The sequence below is a fragment of the Tyto alba genome, unplaced genomic scaffold (genome assembly GCF_018691265.1).
Source record: "Tyto alba isolate M040663 unplaced genomic scaffold, T.alba_DEE_v4.0 Super-Scaffold_16, whole genome shotgun sequence".
NCBI classification, from domain to species: Eukaryota; Metazoa; Chordata; class Aves; order Strigiformes; family Tytonidae; genus Tyto; species Tyto alba.
The window spans coordinates 13,905,737-13,926,159 of record NW_024881278.1 but is presented as its reverse complement, the minus strand read 5'-3'; the positions used below and the strand labels follow the sequence as shown (position 1 = coordinate 13,926,159).

The 20,423-nt window shown below is 42.3% G+C and overlaps 1 protein-coding gene across 2 annotated transcripts in view; it reads left to right on the top strand.

Moving 5' to 3' along the window:
* COQ8A (coenzyme Q8A) overlaps window positions 1-20,423 on the top strand; it is a 47,355-nt gene that overhangs the window by 7,637 nt on the left and 19,295 nt on the right. For both annotated transcript variants that reach the window (XM_042789769.1, XM_042789770.1), the window contains exons 2-5: window positions 4,714-4,908; window positions 7,290-7,700; window positions 8,909-8,975; window positions 18,003-18,077. In XM_042789769.1, the coding sequence (XP_042645703.1) occupies window positions 4,732-4,908; window positions 7,290-7,700; window positions 8,909-8,975; window positions 18,003-18,077 (730 nt within the window). In that variant the 5' untranslated portion in view covers window positions 4,714-4,731. The remainder of the gene's footprint in view (window positions 1-4,713; window positions 4,909-7,289; window positions 7,701-8,908; window positions 8,976-18,002; window positions 18,078-20,423) is intronic.

Genomic DNA, 20,423 nt, shown 5'->3' with positions numbered 1-20,423 from the left:
AATATTTTTCATCTTTGTCTCCTTTATTTAAAAGAAAAAGATAACAAAGGCATCTAAAACTTAGACGAACCTGAGAGGGGGAAATGTGGGCTAATGTAAACCTACTAGGGTTTTGGTTTTGTTTCTTCAACAGTAGATGAGCTTCTTTCTTGGGTGGATAGCAAATTGTTGATGATGGAAATAATTCTCTTGCATTGAAACAGGCAATGTTGTCATGCACAGAAAACTTTCAGAAATAATTCTGCATGATTAGAAGTCTCTTTGTGTTTAAGCTTGGTCCATCCCTATATATATGTGTGTGTGTGTGTATATACACATGTATGTGTATATACCAGTAAGGTTTTTGATTCTACAAGCATCTGGAAAAAAAGCACATGGAGTCAGAACCTGGTCTGTGTGTCCGAAGAAGTATGTGTTGGCATGTGGAAAAAAGGGAATGAATGGAGGGATGTGTTTTCAAAACAGTGCCAGTGCAAGGACTTATCTGTTGTCTGTTATGAGGCTTTGTGTTTCTGTTATTGGCCTCTGATACTCTGCCTCTTGCTATACTTGCTTAAACCTTTAGTATAGTAGTCTGGTGTGTTGAAGAAGGGAGGAAATGTGCTGCAGTTTGTCACTAGAGGACAGTGGCCTGTGAGTCAGGTGATTGTTGCAAGTAAGAGCATCCCTGGCATTGATTTAGTTTTGTCATTACAACAGTGTTCAAAATCTGGTGCAGCATCAGGACATGGGGTTTACATCCCGGTGTGTTACCCAGCCTATACAAGCCCCTCTGCCTGCTGTGTGGTCCTTGTCTGGTGTCTGAGGATGACTTGGCTCTAGCCTCCTTGTGCTAGAAGGTGTGGGTGTATTCCAGAGATTCAGTCAACTGTGAGAAGTTTACAAAGCAAAAACTGTGACCTTGCCTATTCTTGGAAAATAGCTCGTGATTGACACTTGTCAATCTGCTTCAGCCCAGGTTAGCAGGCACTCTGACAGCTTGTGTAGACACGACTGACTTGTCCATACTCCGTGCCGGCAGTGCCCTACGTGGCTAGCACTAGATAATAAGTACTCATGAGACAAGTGTGATACAGACTTAGTATGCTCAGACCAATTCTGCTTGAAACCACTCCTTAGATCTGTGTTTGATAAAGCTTCCTTACTCAGTTTATTTATTGATTTAGTAGTGGTATGAATAGAACTTGCCATAGTGGGGTGGGGAAAAAAAAAATCCCTTGCTTGCTGCCTGCAGTGGGTATTAACACAAGTAAATTGTTGGGGTTACATACCGGTCTTCTTGGAAGTGCATGCTTCCTCTGTCTTTCAGTTTTTGTGCTGATTGTCCTTGCTTGTGCTTATTGCTTTTTAACTGAAGAAAAAAAGGTAATTTTTCTAAATCTTCGTTATTTTTTGTGTGTAGTCTTTTCCCTTCTTGATCATCTTCCAGGTATTTTCTTTCATGCTCCCTCCTTCTGGTTGTGATGACCTTGCTAATCTCTGCTTTCTGTGTCTTGCCCAACATAATTAATCAATGTGTCCTGCTAAATGTAGGGTCTACAAAACTAGATAACCTGCAATTTTTAACACTCAAGGAAGAAGCCTCCAGTATCAGTTCAGTTCTCATTGCACTTATTAGCTCTCATCTTTCTGTTGCTTGACGATGGGTACAGACATTACCTGAATGTTTTCTTGTTCTTGATGCCTATTGCCAAAGGATTAATCACTGCAGTGTAGTTATTTTTGCTTCCTCTGCCTTTTCCTGACCGTGCTTTGTTAAAGGTGAGGACTTGGTGTACAAAAGGTGAGGAACTGGAAGGAGATGGCTTACAGACACAGTTTTTTAAAAAGCAGGAGTATGGTCTAGCTTTTGAAAATATGTTCTTCCTTCTCAGCCTTTATTCGTTGGTGACTCTCCTTGGGTTTGACCTCTGAAGTCCTTATTGAGCCATGTTTTGCCTTTGTACTTATACTGTGGTTTCCGTTTGGGTCTCTGATCATTGAAAACTGCAAGTCAGTTAGTTCCCTGTAAGCTTGTATTTCTGTCATGGCAGCCAAATCCCTACACGGAGGCCTGTGTTTCAGACAGGTGCCAGGATAACTGGCCTGTTACAATAGCCTGTCCTTTGGCAGCACTGCACAAGAGCATGTTGCTGATGCTTTTGAGCTTACAAACCACTTGCATGGTACCTAGGTTGGTTTTAGCTGTAGTGCTGAGGAAAGTGTGGATGATAGCATGGATGTCAGAAGGATATTGGTAGCAGTGTGCCCAGTGCTGTCTTCTGTAGCCAAACCTGTAAAGGGCAGTTGGTCCCCTTTGCTGCTTGATATATTTAGAAACAGGGGGTTGAGTGTGCATTGTGCAATGTATGTTTTCCATTTGTGGTTGCATTAGCTTCCCTGAAACTTTGTTGGAAGATTTTTTTTTTTTAAATACGCATTTAGCATATCGTAACTGTCACTTCAAGATAAGTCCCTCAGCTGCTTCTGGGTGAAAGGATGATATGGTTTTAGTATTGTTGGTTAGAAAAAAAATCTGTTAAAAGTGGATGTCTTCTGTGTGTTGTCCGAGTGTACAGTGATCTATATTGCATTACCTTTTGTTGCCCTTCTCGGTAAGGAGGGAATGAACTTTTTGCATTCGAGCTTTCCTGTACTTCTAATACTCGCTACTACAAAAGCACTTATTTCTTAGTAGTGGCAACCTTTGAACAGTCTCACTTCAGCTGGGACAGTACTGTGTTCTTGACTGGTTTCTTTGTCTGGCTCTGAATTGCAGGGACTGCCTGCAAATGCTTTGAGGGAGATCCATGTGGAAATTTCCAGTGTGGAGATGTGGGGGGAAGAAAACACCTCCTGTTGACAGAGTACATTTCCTTACCTGACAGGCAGCTTTCAAGTTTAAAAGTGCATTATACAACATTAAAATCAATCCTAGTGATTAAACTCTGGAGAGATTCAGGAGTAACACTTCCTATGGGTCTGGAGCATATGGATAGATAACCACAGAATAATGAGCAGGGTAGGCTTGTTTTTTTTTACTTTACAGCTAACGAATTAAGCCCAGATTCGTTGCTATCACTTGACTGCCCTTCTAACAACCACACTTAAAGCATGTAAGTTATAATACTCACTTCCTGGCTACAGCGGTTGTTCCTGATTTTAATCAGTGATTAACAGTTGTTGAACAAATATTCCAGTAACTGGGGTTTACCCTGAATTTGCATAATAATGTATTTTTGAAATTCAGCTGTAGTAATCCATGCATCTTCTGTGTGGTTGCAGCAAAACTGTGTACTTTATCCAGAAATTTAGCTATAGCAGTCTGTACTTCTGCACAACTGATACAGCAGACATGTTTGTGAGACAGGCTTTGTGTTTCCCAAGAAGGTAACTGGATCCAGTTGCTTGTGATCTGCAGCAGGGTGTAATGCTATGTGTACTGTTGACTCAGGATCACTTATACCTCTTCTGTGTATTAACATTTGTAGTTGAAGTGCATATGTGAGTGTTGGCAGTTATCTTCCAAAAATGAATCGGTACCTGTGTACCTACTTAGGAAGTAACTTCAATATGTGGCCTTAGACTAGTGCTCACAGCCAGAACATGTATTTTCTCCAAATAATTACAGAGAATGCTGTATGGGTAAGGTCAAACCTTAGTCAGCATCTTGTGCCAACTGCATCCCTCTATCTTCTGTCAAATAAGGTGGGAGGATGTGCAACTGAGCCAGCCCTGGAACTGTGACCCTGACTGTGCTTTAAAGATGTGGGAGATGATTGAAATAAGCAGGTGAAAATCTCCCTTACAAAATGGTTTTGGCACCCTAGGCACTTCTGATTTTTTTTTTTTTTTCTCACATGAACCACAGTGATGTAGGAGAATGGGTGTCCTGAGCCTGAGCTTGGTTCTAGGCTGAGACAAATGTGTCTGTGGAACTTGTTCTTCTCAGACATGCTCTGTCTTGCATCCTACAGTGCCCAGTTTGTACTTGAAGACACTGAAATTGCACAGACTGTTATGAATCTGAGATGGTGCTGTTTGAACAGGAAGGGGGATGGAGTCAAAAATATAGCACTGTAGTGCAGTACTTTGCAAATGCTGTGATAGGGAAGTGTTCTGAGTGTACTTGAGTTACCAATTAAAAGCACAGTGAGCTACAAGTTGGGGACTGAGCAGATTACCTTTGGAGGACAGACAAAGCTTCCTCATTGGTGAGGGGGTGAAGAAGTTTGGCTATGTAAAACGAGCAGGCGTAGCTCCAGGGCAGGAATGGGATGTGACAGTTGTCAGTGCACTTCATCCGTGCTATCGGGCACTGAGAATATGTTCCAGGGCCTGATAATAATTAAAGGTCAAATGCTAATGCTTTAATCCTTTTCAAACATTTGGAAGAAATCAAGACCATCTTTGTAGTGTTACTGACGTTTACCTGTCTTCACTTCCCCTGGTCAATGGTATCTTGAATATTTGTGTCAAGTTCAGGAATGTTATCCTAACTCATGAACAGTCATGAGCAGAGTTCTTGCTTTGCCTGGTAAGGTCAGCTAACTAGCTGTCATTCAAGCTGGCCTGTGTGCTATCTGAGCTGCAAACAAGTTCCCATGGTGACTGGTTGCCAAAGTGGGAAGGGATTGTCTGGGATATGCCACTGGCTCTGGGGTAACTTGAAACTGGTGGCAAACTTGTTCCTTGACTCCTTACTTTTTTTTTTTTTTTTTTTTAACCTTTCAGCACACAAAGGCAGCAGTCATGGCAGGTGATGCCATCATGGTCATGAGAGGCTTGACAAAGCTCAGTAAAGCAATCCTAGAAACCCAAGCAGGACAGCTTCGGCAGGTGCTCCTTGGAGGAGATGCAGTTACCATTGCAAGGACTCTCCAGGCCACTGCTGAAGAACAGTTCAGTTCTGCCTTGGGAAAAATGCAGGTAAGCAAAGCTCTTTGTGCACAGTCTAGTCTGATGTTTTGCTTTTCTTCCAGGTGCTCTTTGTTTTTGTTGTGAGAGTGGCTAGGAACTCTCATCATGAACTAGAGCCTAGCTCTGAAGTGCTGGATCTGTAATACAGATATTGCAGTGCTCTGGGAATTCTCCAGGATTTCTGTTGTGTGCAGTAGGTGCTTGGACAGGGATAGGAGGAGAATGTTACTGCAGAGTGTTTCTCTTTCCATTACTGAGTGTTTAAGATATTCTGAAAATGAAAAATGCTCTGTTCACCTCATCTTGTTAAAGATCAAGCTCTTGCTAAGATTGACCAGCAACTTTGTTAGTTAAAGTCTCCTTTAAATGTCAGTTATTGATTATCTTTCGTTTGACTAAGTGAATTAGTTGTTTTAGAGTAAATTGGATTTGTCTCAGTGCTGCTTCCTTTCCTGACCGAACTGGTGCATGTGATATTTTTCAGAATGGCTCAGGGTCAGGTGTTTGCGTGTTCATCACTTACAGCCCAGGCTGGATTTTCGGAACTGATTTTCAAATGAGGAACATAAGGAAAGCCAAGCCTTTTTTTTTTTTTTTTTTTTTAAGCAGCAGGTTCTGTCACTGGACATGGAGATGGATTTAGAAGAGCTTCACAATTGCTATGTTGCCATCTCTTGAAAACGTGGGGCTTGTGTGAGGAAAAGAACTTCTCTTAATCAAAAATAATCATCCTATATAATTCGGTAGCAAGACAGTGTAGCTCAGATCATATTTTTTGACGCAGAAACTAATGAGTGAGGTTCTGACATTTTTTTATGCAATGAGATTAGACTATCATGGCAGTCTGTAGCTTCAGTCCTAGAATCTGGGTCTGTGTTTCCTTGGTTTTATGTAAGCTTACAGTAGAAATACCCTAAGTGTGTTTGTTTATGGGAACAGGGTCTTTGTCTTGCCTTTGTCTTCCTTTTGCATCCAAGAAAAGAGAGATGCTCTCCTGTTTCTGTGCAGGTTTCTTGCCACAAGAGAGGCCCCACGAGCACACCTGCAGAACACCTGGCCTGCATTCTGTAAATGAGTTGCATGAGGAGCTGCTGCCAAAGCAGGGCTCAATAAGAAATCTGTAGTCTGAAGCTACAATATTTTCTGTTTGAAGAGAGGAAAGCTTTTATATTAAGTGACTATATTTCACTTCTCTTGATCTGTGTCAGGGTTTTGGCTGCTTGACATGCTTTTTAAAATTTAAGTGTGGAAGTAGAGAGTCCTTCTTGCTTGAAATCATCAGTCAGTATTGTGGCCACAGTCCCCTTCTGTAAACAGATTTCTCCTCCCCCTGTCTGTGATGTTGAGGTTCAGAATAGCATGAGGCCTGCTGAATAACAGGAAAGACCATGCTCTGTTTTTTTATGTAAGGAGGGGAAATGTAATTAGTGTTTAGGAAAGGGCCTAAAATATGCTGCCTGCTTGCCTGACCACAGGCAGGATTTAAAATCCTGTTGATTGTCTGTAATAGTAGTCAGTTCTTCCATGATATTGCTGTTGCTGAGATAGGTAACTAGAATATGTCAAGTAACAAGTAAATCGGAGATGATGCTGTGTTGTTGCCTTTTAAAACTTATTTTCTATATTGAAAAGTGGTGGGAAATATCTGGACATAGTGGGGCAGCTCCTGCAGGTCCGAAGAAGAGACTGTCAGGAGAAGCTTGCCTTGAGTGTTGCTGTATCTGCTGCTATCTTTGCTTCAAGCACAGAATTTTCTTTATTTCTGGGGGGTTGACAGAAAACCCTGCCATAGTTTAGTGGTTGAAAAATGAAATGTGTTTTTCAGTTGGTAATGTCATGACTGTGCAAGGCTGAGGTTACTTTGCCTGTAAGTATGTATCTGGTATTGATTTGGGTAGCTTTGGGCTTGAAAGTGCTGGTATTGCATCATTAGGGACAGGGTGGGAGAGGAGGAAGCATGGTAGGGGTAAGAACCGAATACTATGAGCTTTAGCTTTTTGTTATCCCTCTTAAGTATGTCTTATGCGATATTGCAGCTCCCATCACCTGTTGTTTCTGGGCAGTGTATTGCTTCTAGTGAGCTCCACAATTAATGACCCTTCCTGGCAGTGTATGTAGAGCAAGGCGTCTCCAGTTACAGATATTTAAGAAGCTGTTAATGAATTTGTCCCATCAGTGGGGTTGAAAGACTTGCCAGTGATCCCAGGTGTCCTCAGTGTCTCTTTCTTTTTCCTGTCTCTTACTGTGAATGTCTGCAGTGCTAGAGTCTCTACAAATTACTTATTGTGGAGACGTGACAACTTAGTTCCATGTTGATCTCTGAGGTCCACAGATGGGTAGGGAGCAGGTTTTAAGTTCTTTTCTTAAAGTATTTCTATTATTGTTTGCAGGAACTGGGGAAACAACAGGAGAACTTAACTGATCTCAGTGAGGATTTTGGGAAAGACTATGACTTCTCGGCCCGAGAGCCATCAGATGGTCAAATGGACTTCTCCACTGCCCCCAGCAAGCCTCATGAACACAGCGGTGAAGGCCCTGCTTACTCTTACACTACAAATGGACCTTTTAGAAGTGTTGGTGAGACTGGAGATTCTGGCATGGGCCAGAAGCCTTTCCCTCCCAAAATGGATGCAAGATTATTTGGAGGCTTTAGGGACCCTGGAAATCCTTTTGCTGCTGCCTTTGGACAAAATAGGGCTTTTCACCAAGACCATTCCTCTGTTGGTGGATTAACAGCTGAAGACATCGATAAAGCCAGACAGGCCAAAACTGGTTCAGAGCAGAAACCTTACAAACAGATGGTATGTTGTGGTGGTGGTGGTGGTGGTGTGTGTGCTTTTTTTTTTTTTAAGGATTCTTGCTACTGTATATTCTATACTGGATTGTCCTTATTCACCTTCTCCTGTTTTTCTTTTCTTCCTCTTCCACTACTCCTTTTTGTGGAGGCAAAAGAGGGAAGTGTCAGTGCTCAAGTCTGATCTCTGTGACATTTATTCTGTCAATAGCTTTTCAGGCTCTGCTTTTACACCTGCTCCCTCTATATCAGATATTCTGATGTGAGAGGGTGTTTAAAAAACATATATAGTGTTAGGCTTAAGTTTTATATTAACAGGAGCTCTCATTTACTGGACTGAGAGGACTTTATGTATTTATTGATGCATGTTACAGTAACTAAGGGTCTGTATTTAATCCCAGATTTTGGGGTGAAATGTTGAGCAGGTGGGGACAGATGTAAGCTACAAAGGTTTGAAGACTGACAGGCCCTGTTCCCTTTAGCTAGTTATTTTGCTATGGCTGTGAAGAATTAATTGGACTTAAGCTCCTCTTGGTGAATGCTGTGGCTTCCTGTACGGTCTTGCAGTACTTCCAGAGGTGGAGGGAATGTTGCCCTGAGCATTAGCAGACTGGGCAGTAGCATAGCTCACAGTGGTTGCTTTACTGCTTCGTGCCCTTGTGTGAGACTGCAGAAAGCCCACAGTGGAGATACTTGCCAGCTGCTCTGATCTTCTGGCTCCTTCCCCAAACCCAGCATCAGATGCTACTGTGGGTTCATTTATTCAGGATATTGCTTTGATGAAACTGTATTGCTTCTGCTTCTCCTGCTGTTGTGTGTGGGGGAATTATCTACAGTACTGTCAACTTGAGAGCCTTCCATGGAAGTGAGTTTGGGTTGGCATTGCGCTGCTTTTCCATGTTCAAAATCCAAGGGCTGCTGAGGTGAAAGTAAAAATGAAGTTTCTAAATATGGTTGTCAGCTCTTTTATCTTTACCACCCTCTTGTCCACGCCTCTGCTTAATGTATGTTTCAATTTATGGTGTGTCTGTTCTGGAGTGTATTCACCTGAAAATCTCGCAACTCATACAAGGCTCAGTGTTCAAGAAAAGCTTTCCGTAGCACAGTTATTCAAGTGCTTTCAAAGTTGCACTCTGAATTTGTAGGTGTCTGACCCTATGCACAATTCATTTGTGGATTTCTTTTTGTTTTCCTTTCCCCCTCTTTCTGCTGCAGCTCAGTGAACGGGCCCGGGAAAGGAAGGTTCCTGTCACAAGGATCGGACGGCTCGCGAACTTTGGAGGTCAGTTTGCACACCCACATTTGCAAAGTCACTATACTTGTATGTACTGATTAATGGCTGGCTATGACAGTGCTCCTGCTGAAGCATTAGTTGGTTCCATTTTCTAGTTAAGTGTGCTAATAGGAAAGGGCTTTCCTCATAAACAGCTGGCTAGCTCAGAGCTTGATTCGGACTTTTCCATGACAATCATGGATCTTGGCCTTTAGTCAAAATGAAGTTATACTTAGAGTCCTGTCTTCTGTTACCCTTTTATCATCTCTAACTGCTACTGTGATGGTGTGGCAAAGAAAAAAAGCTCCCCACCCAAACAGGCTGTTCAGATGCATTCAGCAAGCTCTACCTGTAAACATGAACTACAGAGCTGGCATGGTGTTTCGTTTGTCTTAAGACAGCAGGCTGATATAGTCCTGGAGCTTAGTTTTCTGTATACCTATTCTGAAATAGAGGGGGGGAGTCACTCTTAAGAGTGTAGGGCAGACAATTTTGGAGTGCATCGTAGAACTGCACATCTTCATGGTAACACATACTGGGCTGGGCTGTTCTAATGATAGGGAGAGTGTGAGATGCCGGTTGTTCTTCAGTCTGTACAAATACCCTGGCCCTGCATATGTGATTTCACTTTGAGGAAACTCTCCTAGTTATTACAGTATACTGTTACAGTCAAGTATAGACAGCTGGAGCAGCTGTTGTTTTAAATATTTTTTTTTTTCCCATACTTATCCTTGCTACTTCTCTGAAAAGTGGTTAAATATAAAACATATTCTTTTGGTATTGATTTCTGAGGGTAGGGAGATTCTAATAGTCAAGCTTTGATTTACTTAGCCATTGCTTGTAAACTGTTTTCTCCCAGAAAGGATGTAAAGTTTGAGCTTGCCAAGATCAAGCTAGCTGAAACCTTTGTGAATTTTATTTGCAGAATGGGACTTACTATGTTAAAAAGCAGCTATCTATCTTCAGTGTTAACAGATAGTGTTTATCTAATGTCTTATATTCAAAGCCATCAAAAGACTTAACATGGTCCTGAGAAAAAAGGAACTATCAGAGTATTGCTGGTGGAAAAGATCATCACAGCTAGTCTTAGTTAGCTATTCATTAGATGAGTAGTCTCTCTGTTGTTTTTATTTTGTGACTGTAGTGTTTTGAGATGATAGTAGCTTTTCCCAAGTAGCATGTTAGGCCCTTATAGCTCTTGTGATTCCCTTCCACAAAATTTTATAGGGAAGCACATGTGCACAGTAGACACTCTTGTGTTGTATATCCCAGAAGAAAGAAAAATTGCCTGTCAAGTGTAATTCAGATCAACTATTATATAAGAAAACAATTATTCTTCCTCTGTGTGTCTCTCTTGTCAGAGCAATATGTGCACTGGGAGGTGTTGGGGGCAGGGATTGATTCTGTGCAGTGCAGGAATAAACAGCGAGTTTTGTGATAACGTAAGGTTTTAATTCTGGTCAGATCTCTCTAACCCTATAGTTCATTGCAGGTGCTCTGGCTTCTCAGCGTGCTTAGTATTCCTTAAAGGGAAGTAGGATTCATGATCAGCTTTTTGGAGTAACAAGACATCACTTTAAAACTCACTTGACTTCTTTGTTTTTAAGTTGTAGTAGCATACCAGTCTCCATTCTAATCTAGCCTTCATTTTTATGGAAAGTGTCATAGCACTTTTAGCTGTCATCTTATGAATTTATCTGTGGCTGCTTACTGACAGCTGGTGGATGTGAAGTGGCAGATGACCAAATTTTCTGTGAACTTTGAGTTCCAGTGGTGTTGGTGTATGCTCCAGCTCTTGGCACTCAAGGCTGTTGCATGAGGAAAGGCTGACTCATGCTTCAAGGGGAAATATAACTAACTACCTGTCTTCTCCTAACCTCAGGTTAAAAAACAAAACAAAAACCCCACCAAACCAAAACCACAAAGGGAGAGTAAGAAATAAATGATTGTTTGTAAGCAGTATCCCCAGTCGTATCTGTATGTGTCATCTGTTTTTTTGGTCTTGCTCTTCTACAGTTGTCTGTTTTATGTGATTGAAATCGCTGGCAAGACAGAGCTCTTCTTTCAGACTGACTGCATTTGCAGGGACACCGTGTTGCAAAAATGGTGTTCAGATTCTCTGGTCTCTGCAATCTTGTTAGCATTCATTGCTTATCTTCCCCTCTGAATTTTTCCTTTCAACAGCAATGAGAAACAGTACTGTCAGTACACTGGCTAACAAACAATGGATATGGCCTATAGGTAGGGTGTTTTTTTTTTTTTCAGTTTAAGAAATCCATCAGTAATCTTTTGGTAGGCTGGGTAATGCTTGAAGAAGGTTTGAGTGTGTGGCAAGTTTGAAGTAGTGTGGGCAGCCCCACATGGGAAGGACTACCTGTAAGGAACACTTCTTAATGGTCAGATCTTGATCCAGACTGATATGAACTTTTAAACAGCTTCTAGAACTGCATCGTAAGAACTCCATTTATAGCAAGGAGCAGTTCCTGCTTCCTATTTGCTCCAAATTTAGTGTTTTTTTCTGACCGGCACATGGACTTGAGAGAATCAGTGTAATTGTGAAACCCTCTCAGCTAATTCTAGTGTGGCTTTTCCTGACTGGCTCTTACCTGATGAGCAATGTTTCTTTCAAATTGCATCTTTATGAAGCATTTTAAATGCTTAAACCAGGAAACATTAGCCAATGGCAGGAGCTGTGGTGTACCATTCACTTCTACCTGTTTTTGATTCCTCTGAAGCTGTTGAGCTTTGGCCTATGGTTGACTGTTTTCCTCTTAAGTTGTGAGCAGGGGAAGGTAGTACTTGTGTGCCTCTCCCAGCTACTGACAGCCCTCATTGTCAGATCTTTCTGGGTAGTATTCTCAGGAGTGATCCAAGAGGCAATGTGTACAATTTTTAAAAATATATGTGAGCTGAAGGGTGAGGCTGATTAAGGGAGACTCATGAAGGCATAGGGAGGCAGTTTCCAACTGAGATGAGAATTGATTTTTGCTTTCCTAAGATCCAACCCAAATCAATGTGGTGCTTTTTGGTTTGGTTGTTTTTTTTTTTTTTTGTTTTTTTTTTAAGAGGGCAAGATAAACTTGAAGTAAACTACATGTTTCAAAGCTCAGTGGTAGGTGAGTTAGAAGTTCCCTGTGCCTGCACAGTGTGTGTTCTCTTGTCTTTTCAATGGAAGTCAGAAACAAGATGTAGGATGATTTAATGAGTCTCCAATTACATTATTGGTTTTTGGGAGCACCTGCTGCTGCTGAGGGATGATGGTTAACAGCTGGAAGGAGCCCTTTTGCAGGGGATGTCACTGTTAACCTGTGGAATAAGTGACCCAGCTCTGTCCTTTCCTTCCTAGGGCATTCAAAGCATCAGAATTAAATAGGGGTTAGCAGAGTTGGGGGGTGATTATTACCTGCTCTACCAGCCACCTCTTGGCATTGCCTTGAAAATAATGAAGGGCAGGAGTTTGCTCCATATTGGTGAGGTAGTGCAGTTTAGAGCAAGTAAGCTTTTTGTGCGTGATTTGTTTCTTGTGTGCTTTGGGGTGTCATCTTCATTTGAAGACCCCAGGAAATCATTGTGGGAAACATAATGGTTGAGGTAGATTCTTCCCCTACCACCTCTACACCAGTAAAGAAGATGGAAGGATGTTGAGTAGGTCAAAAGCAGAGTTCATGTAACTATTCATGAGGTTCAGATGTTTTTTGTTGTCTCCCTGATACTGTAGGGAATGTTGATCTCAGCTGTGGTGTCAGGACACTCTGATGGGTGATGGTCAAATTAGTGACAGGAGGCAGACATAGACTGCAGACTGCCTGGCTTCTCACCTCTCCTGGGAGCATAGAACATTTTGCTGGAAAGATTGATGATAATTTTCTCTAATGCTTGCAGGTAATACTGAGCTAATGTTTCTCTATAATCATCACAAGATCGTCTACTGAACTTATTTGTCCTTTATACATATTTGTTATGCTTCTTGCAGCAGCTAGAGTGACTGCTCATAGGTGTATTTATAGTACTAAATATCATCCTTGGGTTTTATTTGTTTATTTTTTCTTCTCAGGTTTGGAATTGGTAAAACAGATTTTTCTGCAGTTTTTTGTTCCATGCTTGTTTTGTAGCCTGATGGGTCATCAGTTCCACCCACGCAGTTCTTGATCTTTTCTTTATTTCCATTCTCCCTTTCTTGCATAATTTGACTTTTCTAAGCAGTTTCTGTCTCCCTTAATCATATTCCTGGTTAGTAAGTTTATTATTTTAATGATATAACATCCTTTTGCAATAAAGAAAACACAGGAAGCTTGGAGTGAAGTCTAGATCTAATGTGATTGTAGCAATTTTGAAAATCAAGCAAAACAAAACAGAACAAAAAAAGCCAACAACAAAACCCCCCCTGAACACGCTAGCCTCTTGAGGTATGTTATTAAAGGGCGTGCAAGACTGATAACTACAGGATTCAGATTGTCATGTGGTAGCTTTCTTCTGATGAGCATTTAATGCTCAGAAAGCTAGCGGAAATGGATGCACAACTGTCTGCAGCTTGCAGTGTGTTCTGGGTGGTGCTTGTGGTGTTTGACAGGACCAAAACCATGGCACAGGCTGCTCCAGGGGAGGGTCTCACCCATTGCTGTGCTTGGCAGGCTGAGCAGAGTGGTAACAGGCTGTTCAGTCTCCTGGTTGTTTTGTTGTGTCAGTTGCTGAGCAAAACCAATTCCTGGTCATCTCTTGATGGGCTTGGTTTCAGGTGTAATGGGTGCTGGAGATGCCTGGAAAATGTCTGAAGTGGCAGTCTGCTGGTATAAAATGAAGTGGTATTTTCCAGGCCTGAAATAATATGTCTTCGTGAAGTGAAAAATGCAGGAGTGTGACTTTCTAAAGGTGCTCAGGGATGTTATTTTCCAAGGTGCTGAACTGTGGCTGTTCAGTGATGCAGAAAATTGTCCCAAAATGATTAATCTTGGAGGAAATACTCACCTTGCAGACAAAGAAAATGAACTATGTCAGGAGTGACTTGTGCCAGGTCAGTAGGCTAGTGGCCCAGAGGAGGAGAGTGCTTCTTGTGCCTGTTCTGTGGAGGGGTGACCTGATCCTGGTAGCAGGTGACGGGCTGGCAGCCCGTGGCGGGTTGACCTTGGCTGGCAGCTCAGCCCCATGCCATACTTACTCGTTTCTTCCCACTGCAGGATGGAATAGGAAGGGCAAAAGCAAGAAAACTTGGGAGTTGAGATAAAGACAGTTTAACAGGTGAAGCAAAGCTCCCCATGCAGGCAAAGCAGCAAGAGGAGTTCATTCACTACTCGCTACTGGCAGGCAGATGTCCAGCTGCTGCCTGGGAAGCAGGACCTCAGCATCTGTAGCAGTTACTTGGGAAGGAAAATGCCATAACCCCAAACGTTCCTCCCCTTCATCCTCCTTCCTCCAAGCTGTTACTGCTGAGCATGATGTTATATGGTATGGATATCCCTTTGGTTGATTTGGATCAGCTGTCCTGGCTGTGTCCCCTCCCAGTCTACTCATTGCAGGGGCAGAGTTGGGGGGGGTGGGAAAAAAAGCCTTGATGCTGTGCAAACACTGTCCAGCAACAGCTGGAAAGTCAGTGTGTTATCAACACTTTGTCACAAATACAACACACAGCGTGATACAGGCTGCTGTGAAGAAAATAAACTCCCATCTCAGCCAGACCCAGAACACAGCATTTTTTGTGTTCAAATAATATGTGCCTAGACCACAGCCTTTCAGATGGATGGGTGTGTAAAAGGTGAAGTTTTCCACTCTGGTTTTTGTTGTGTGAGCTATGTGGGCTCCAAATGCCACAGTGAATGAAATTCAAATTGATAAAGGAGAAGGTAATACATTCTCGAAGTTTGGGGTCAGACTGAACCCTAGTGCAGATGTTGGTGGATGGAGTTACAGCCATGAAGAATTTATGCTATTATTTAATTCCCTATTTTCATAGTTCTTCTGATAATAACTTGGTAAGAACAAAGGAATGAAGTGAGCAAATGAGACTTGTGAAAATTGGCAGCTTTTTCTAAGCCCTGGATGTTCATAGAAAGGACCACATTTTGGCATTGCTTTGATGAGAAATACAGCTTTGAATTGTTATCTGTTTCTTAGTGATAGAAGGTTACATGTGCAGCTGACTTAAATTTTTGCAGGATTTACTGCTAAGAAGCAGCAAACACCCAAGATGCACATGACCCTGCACAGCCCCAAAAGTATTATCTACCCTCCTGTTATCACATTTAGAGCAAGGCTGCATGTGCCCTGTGGTGTTTCCAGGTAGTTACTGAAGACTTGAAGCAGGAATGCTGCATTGCACTTTTGTGTAATGCCCTTGAGCTAATTACCCTGCTGCGTGATGTGATTGTAGTATGAAGATGCTTCAAGTCTTTGTTTAAACTTTAGATTTTTAAAACTTAGAAGCTGTTTGACTGTAAACTCATTTATGACTGGCTTAAGTTTATTTGAAACAGTTGTTGACAGGTGACTGGAGTTCATTTTCTAGTGAATTGGACAGAGGGGAGCAGTGAGGAAATTCTAAGAGCACCTATTGTAACAGAAGATCTTTTTCTAGTGTAGTCTACAATATGGTTTAGTTCAGATGCTCAACTGTGTATATCCACGAGAGGGGAGGTGCAACACACATTTGTTTGGAGTCTGATATTGCTTACGCTGATGTAAACCACAAGCTGCTTTGGGATGTGGTAGAACTTCTCCAACTTTATTCTGGAAGATGAAATAGAATCTGGTTCCTAGTCTTCTGTTTGTCTTTGAAATGTTTTGTGTATTAATGATGAAGAGAGATTAGAAACTTAAGATATTTTTTGGCTTAGGTGCAGGCAGTAAATCTCAGTAGTGAATATAGAGCCTTTAGAAGGAGATGGACTGTATTTAATTTGGAACCTATTACTGCCAGTCCAGTTCAATCTAGTTCTGATAATGACCAAGCTGATTTCTGATGGGGAGCACTGCTTCGGAGGTGGGGAAAGTGGGATCAAGGCCAACAGAAGTGCTCTCTGAGTGGTATTCAGTCTAGAAAATTGCATTTGGTTGATGAGAGATCTATCTTGGCTTCCCTTCTGACTCTTGGTACTTTCTGCTCCAATTTACTGTATGGCATGTGGGGTCTGATTGGAGATGACTGTGTATCAGCATTTTAATAGATATAATTTATGCTGTGTTTGAAAAGTCTCTTTGCTTCTTTCCTGTGGAGTCTGGGGTGTTTTTCTGACTTTGTTCAGTTAATAAAGTATCTGGATTTCTGGTGCAAAAGACTTGCTCAGTGGTCATGCATGGTTTGGCCCTATTGAAGGGTCTGCACAAGTTAGCTAGTAACAGCAGTCCTCCTTAGACTTATGTTTGGCATTAGTGCTGCATCACCATAGGAAAACTTGCAGAAAACACAGGAAGCTTAAACAAAAAAAAAAAAATCCCACAACCAACAAAAAACCCCAAGAAAACAAAACCAAACAAAAAGCCACCCAAAATTATTTCAGGGCTGTTTGATCTAGGTATTGTAATGTTAAAATCCTAACAGTATGTGAAAGGTCTTTATATTTTTTTCTGAATGTAGATTTCTATATTATGCCATATGCTCTTAAACACTCATGTGCAATGGAGAATGAAAGGTTGCCCAACAGTTAAATGGCACGGGAGTGGCCCAGGAAGCAGTCCTCCCAAAGGCCTTGTAATGTCACTGATGCCTCCTGTGCTTCACCTTCTGCTGGATTCTTTGGCCCAGTTCATACAGTCTGCAAGATTGCAGGTGGAGCTGTTTCTGAAGCAGATGTACTGTGCAAGTTGGAAATTTTATTGGTAGAGGTGGGGTGTCATTACGTGGCAGGAGAGGGGGAAAAACTCAGTGCAAGATGAGGTTCAACTATTTTGTGCTCAGGCTTCCCCCCTTGAGACTGCAAATTGCGTGTACGCATTTCCCCCCCCCCCCCCCATGTGCACAAAGTGCCATGTGCTGGTCAGCTATGCTTCCTCCTGACTGTGCCCCCAGTTGTTTGACCCAGGAAGCTGTCCAGAAGTGCCTCAAGGAGGGCTTGGGGTGCTTGGAAAACATGCATACCCAGTACTGCCAGCGCTGTGGGAGTAAGACATGGTGGGATGCACTGTTGCTGAGGAAGCACCAGGTGTGTTCTGGTTGTCCATGTCATTTATTATCCAGAAAAATAAATATTTTGAAATTGGGAAGGCAGTGAGACCTTTGGTAGTACAGATTAGTGCATGATTAGATCTGTGGCTCATTTAACCTTCTGTGGCTTTGGTCAGGTTAGTGGAGGCAGATAATGCTGCTTTTGTAGTTGCAGCTTAATCTGTGGCTCTGAGACAACGCCCTAGAATTCACTGCTTGCAGGGGTGATAGTGCTGGTGGAGTGCTGGTGTTTGGTCTCATGGTCTTGCTGTTGCTGTGTGAGGTTAGTTCACAGCACAGCTCCTTGGAATTGCAGGTTACAGCACTGCTTGGATAAGGTGGGTCTCAGGAAAAACATGCTTCTGTTCATAATCAATCAACACGTGGAAGTCCAACACAGCTACTGAGCACAAATATACCTGAATGCTTAAACAGTAGCGTCATAGAGCCTTAACCTCTACTGGCAGTGGCTTCATCTAAATACAGTCTTGCCTCCCCCTCCTGTGGTGGCATGGTGGGCGTTGAGGAGGATTCTGTTCTTTCCAGAAAACTGTACTGCGAGAACCATGTTTGTGAGCTTCCTTCCTCCCTTCTTCTAAACACCACAGTTTGAGTCTACCCAGAGCTCTGAGCAGCACTTGTTGACATGCTTTATTAGAGCTGGACATCCCAGACTGGCCTGGACGATGACACTTAGCTGGCACGCTGAGCTGAAGTACAGGAGAAAACAGTGCAGTGTCAAACTTTAAGATGACTCCATTGTAAAAGCCAGGATGTTCTAATCGAGCTCATTTGCTGCTGTGTATTTGACTGTGTGGCATAAGGTTAATTACAAAAATGCCTCTGTGTGTGGCTCAGAAGGTGGTTTTGATTCTGACCTGGGTCTTTTTCTTATTTTGAAGGACTAGCTGTTGGTCTTGGCATTGGGGCATTGGCAGAAGTTGCAAAGAAGAGCCTTAGACCTGAGGAACGCAATGGTAAGCCCCTTCTACATTCTCTCTTTTTTAATTGTTTCCCAGACACAGTTTACCTGCATTTGCAAGGTTTTATTCTTTAGAAAGCTGGGACCATGAGGCAGTTGGAACAACAGGGGGATGTGGTTAATTCTTTTATTTTTAACATAATTCTTCTCCATCTCCAGACTCTTTATCCATCTAAATACACTACAACCTCACTATGTAGACAGGAGTCAGAGGTGCAAGCACAATTCCTACATCTTGCTTTCCCACAGCCACCTGTGAGTTCCAGTACCATACCTATGCCTGCTGTTGGATTGTCGTGGCCTAACCATGTAGTTCTATCAGTACAGAAACTGTAGCTGAGCCCTTATGTCTGAAAACTGTATTGTTAGTGGTTGTACTCTGTTTGAAATTTAAGGATGTTCTGCCTAGTAGGAACTCCAAGGACAGCTGTTTTCTTTAAAGAGAAAACACTTTAGGTACATATTAAATGGAAATTCTGTATTTCTGGTATCTTTTTTTTTCTTTCTTTCTTCTGAAGGATTCTCATAGTAGGTCAAAAGGTTACGCTGTGCAAATTGACCCAATGTTGTTTATTTGTCAACTTGTTTTAAGTTGGAGGTAAAATGTTCCTGAGTTGTTCTTGGCCATGTCATAGTGGCTTTATTCTAAGCTTATGTGTTGGTAAAATAAGTGGTATGGAATGGTTGTGCACAGGTGAATAGTTTAGGGCATAGAGAGGACATGATTTTCTTTCTTAGAAAATGTGAGATTACTCTAATGTTTATGGCTCCCCTGGTTTGTTTCTTATCCACAAAAAGCTTTGGTGGGATACTGCAAAATGTAGTTCTCTGTTACAGTTATTGCAGGCTCTTTGGTCTTCAGCTGCTCTCTCTGGTTAGGCTAATAAGTTTGTCTGTTTAGGTGATTTCCAGTGGCTGGAAGGAACTAATAAAAGGGCTAAGCATTTGCAGCTAGAGTTAAAAATGGTTCCTGGTTCAGAAGCGTTGCTTTGAGTTAATGACAACTGCTAGGTCCTTGTAAAATTTGGGGATAGGAAGGGGATGGAGACCGAGAAGGTATGGACCTCTATGCCAGGAGGTACTGGAGTGGCTGAAAATTGAAGATATATGGTAGTAGTGGTGATGGGAGATAAAAACAAACCAAAACCAAACCCAAACAATTTACCACACACACACACCCAGCAGATGAATAACCAACACCCCAGCAGATGAAACACACTTCCTGTGTGGGGGGACGGGGGCAAGGGAAGGGTTGTATGCCACCCAGGACCCTGCTTGTTAATGCTTACATCTTTGTATTCCCCGTACAACTGGACAATGCAGAGCAGTCCAGCAGAGAAAAAGGATCCCTGGCAAGGAGTTGTTGATTCCCTCCGTGACCCGAGGTGTTTGAGGCTGGGTGGGTTTCTATGCTGTGATTAAAAGCATGCATTCGAGCAAACAGGGCGCATCCTGTAGAGAATCCTTGAAGGCTTTTGCTTTCAGCACTTGCAATGTTTGACAGGTGGTTTGTACCTGTTGGAAGTTGATTTGCTTTGCTTTTAATAGAGGAGGAATTGCACAACTGTTGGTATTTTCTTTGCTTGCCAGATTATTTCCTAATTGGGCACACCCCAAAGTAAAAACATAAGCTTGCAGAGCTATGAAATTTGAAGGAGTAATATGAGCTTTGTTTTTCTTCCTCACAGCATGAGAAAGGATTCTTCCTTGCAGTAAAGCAATTGCACCTTCAGACTTTTTTCTTCTTGCTAGGGAAATTGTTATTTACTCTTGTAACTTTAACTTAGTGCCAGAAGTCTCCTCTGCAGCCTGAGTCATGCTTTGGGAAGAGTAATTTTCTTGAACAAACCTTGATTAAATAATAAGGGAATGAGGGCTGCTGACTTTGATACTAGACAGGGGAGTCAGAAAATCAGCTGGCTTTTATTTTTAGCTGTCTTGCTTTCATTCTTGCTTCCCCTCTTTCTGTCAAGTCTGCTTAGATAAGTGCTTGGAGCAGTGGTTCTGCTGTACAGGAGAGGGGTAGCGGGACTGAGAATGGACCAAGAGCAGCAAGTATGGGGGTGATGCAGAAGTAAAAGACTATTTCAGCCCTCATATTCTCTTGGAACACCTTAGGCCAAGGACACAGAAGTCTCCAGGCGACTCAGCTACAGCCTCTAGCTGGTGTGTTTTTCACAGGATTTTACAGTGGTGTGTAAGGCTCCGTGGATGAGAACTCTCTCCTGCAGAGTTGCATGGCAGATATGTACACAGTTTTGAGTCCAAGTTCCCATCTTCTGACTGTTCTTCTGGCAGTACCAGCCATAGCTGTTCTTGGGAGGAATCTCTTGATGTAGGT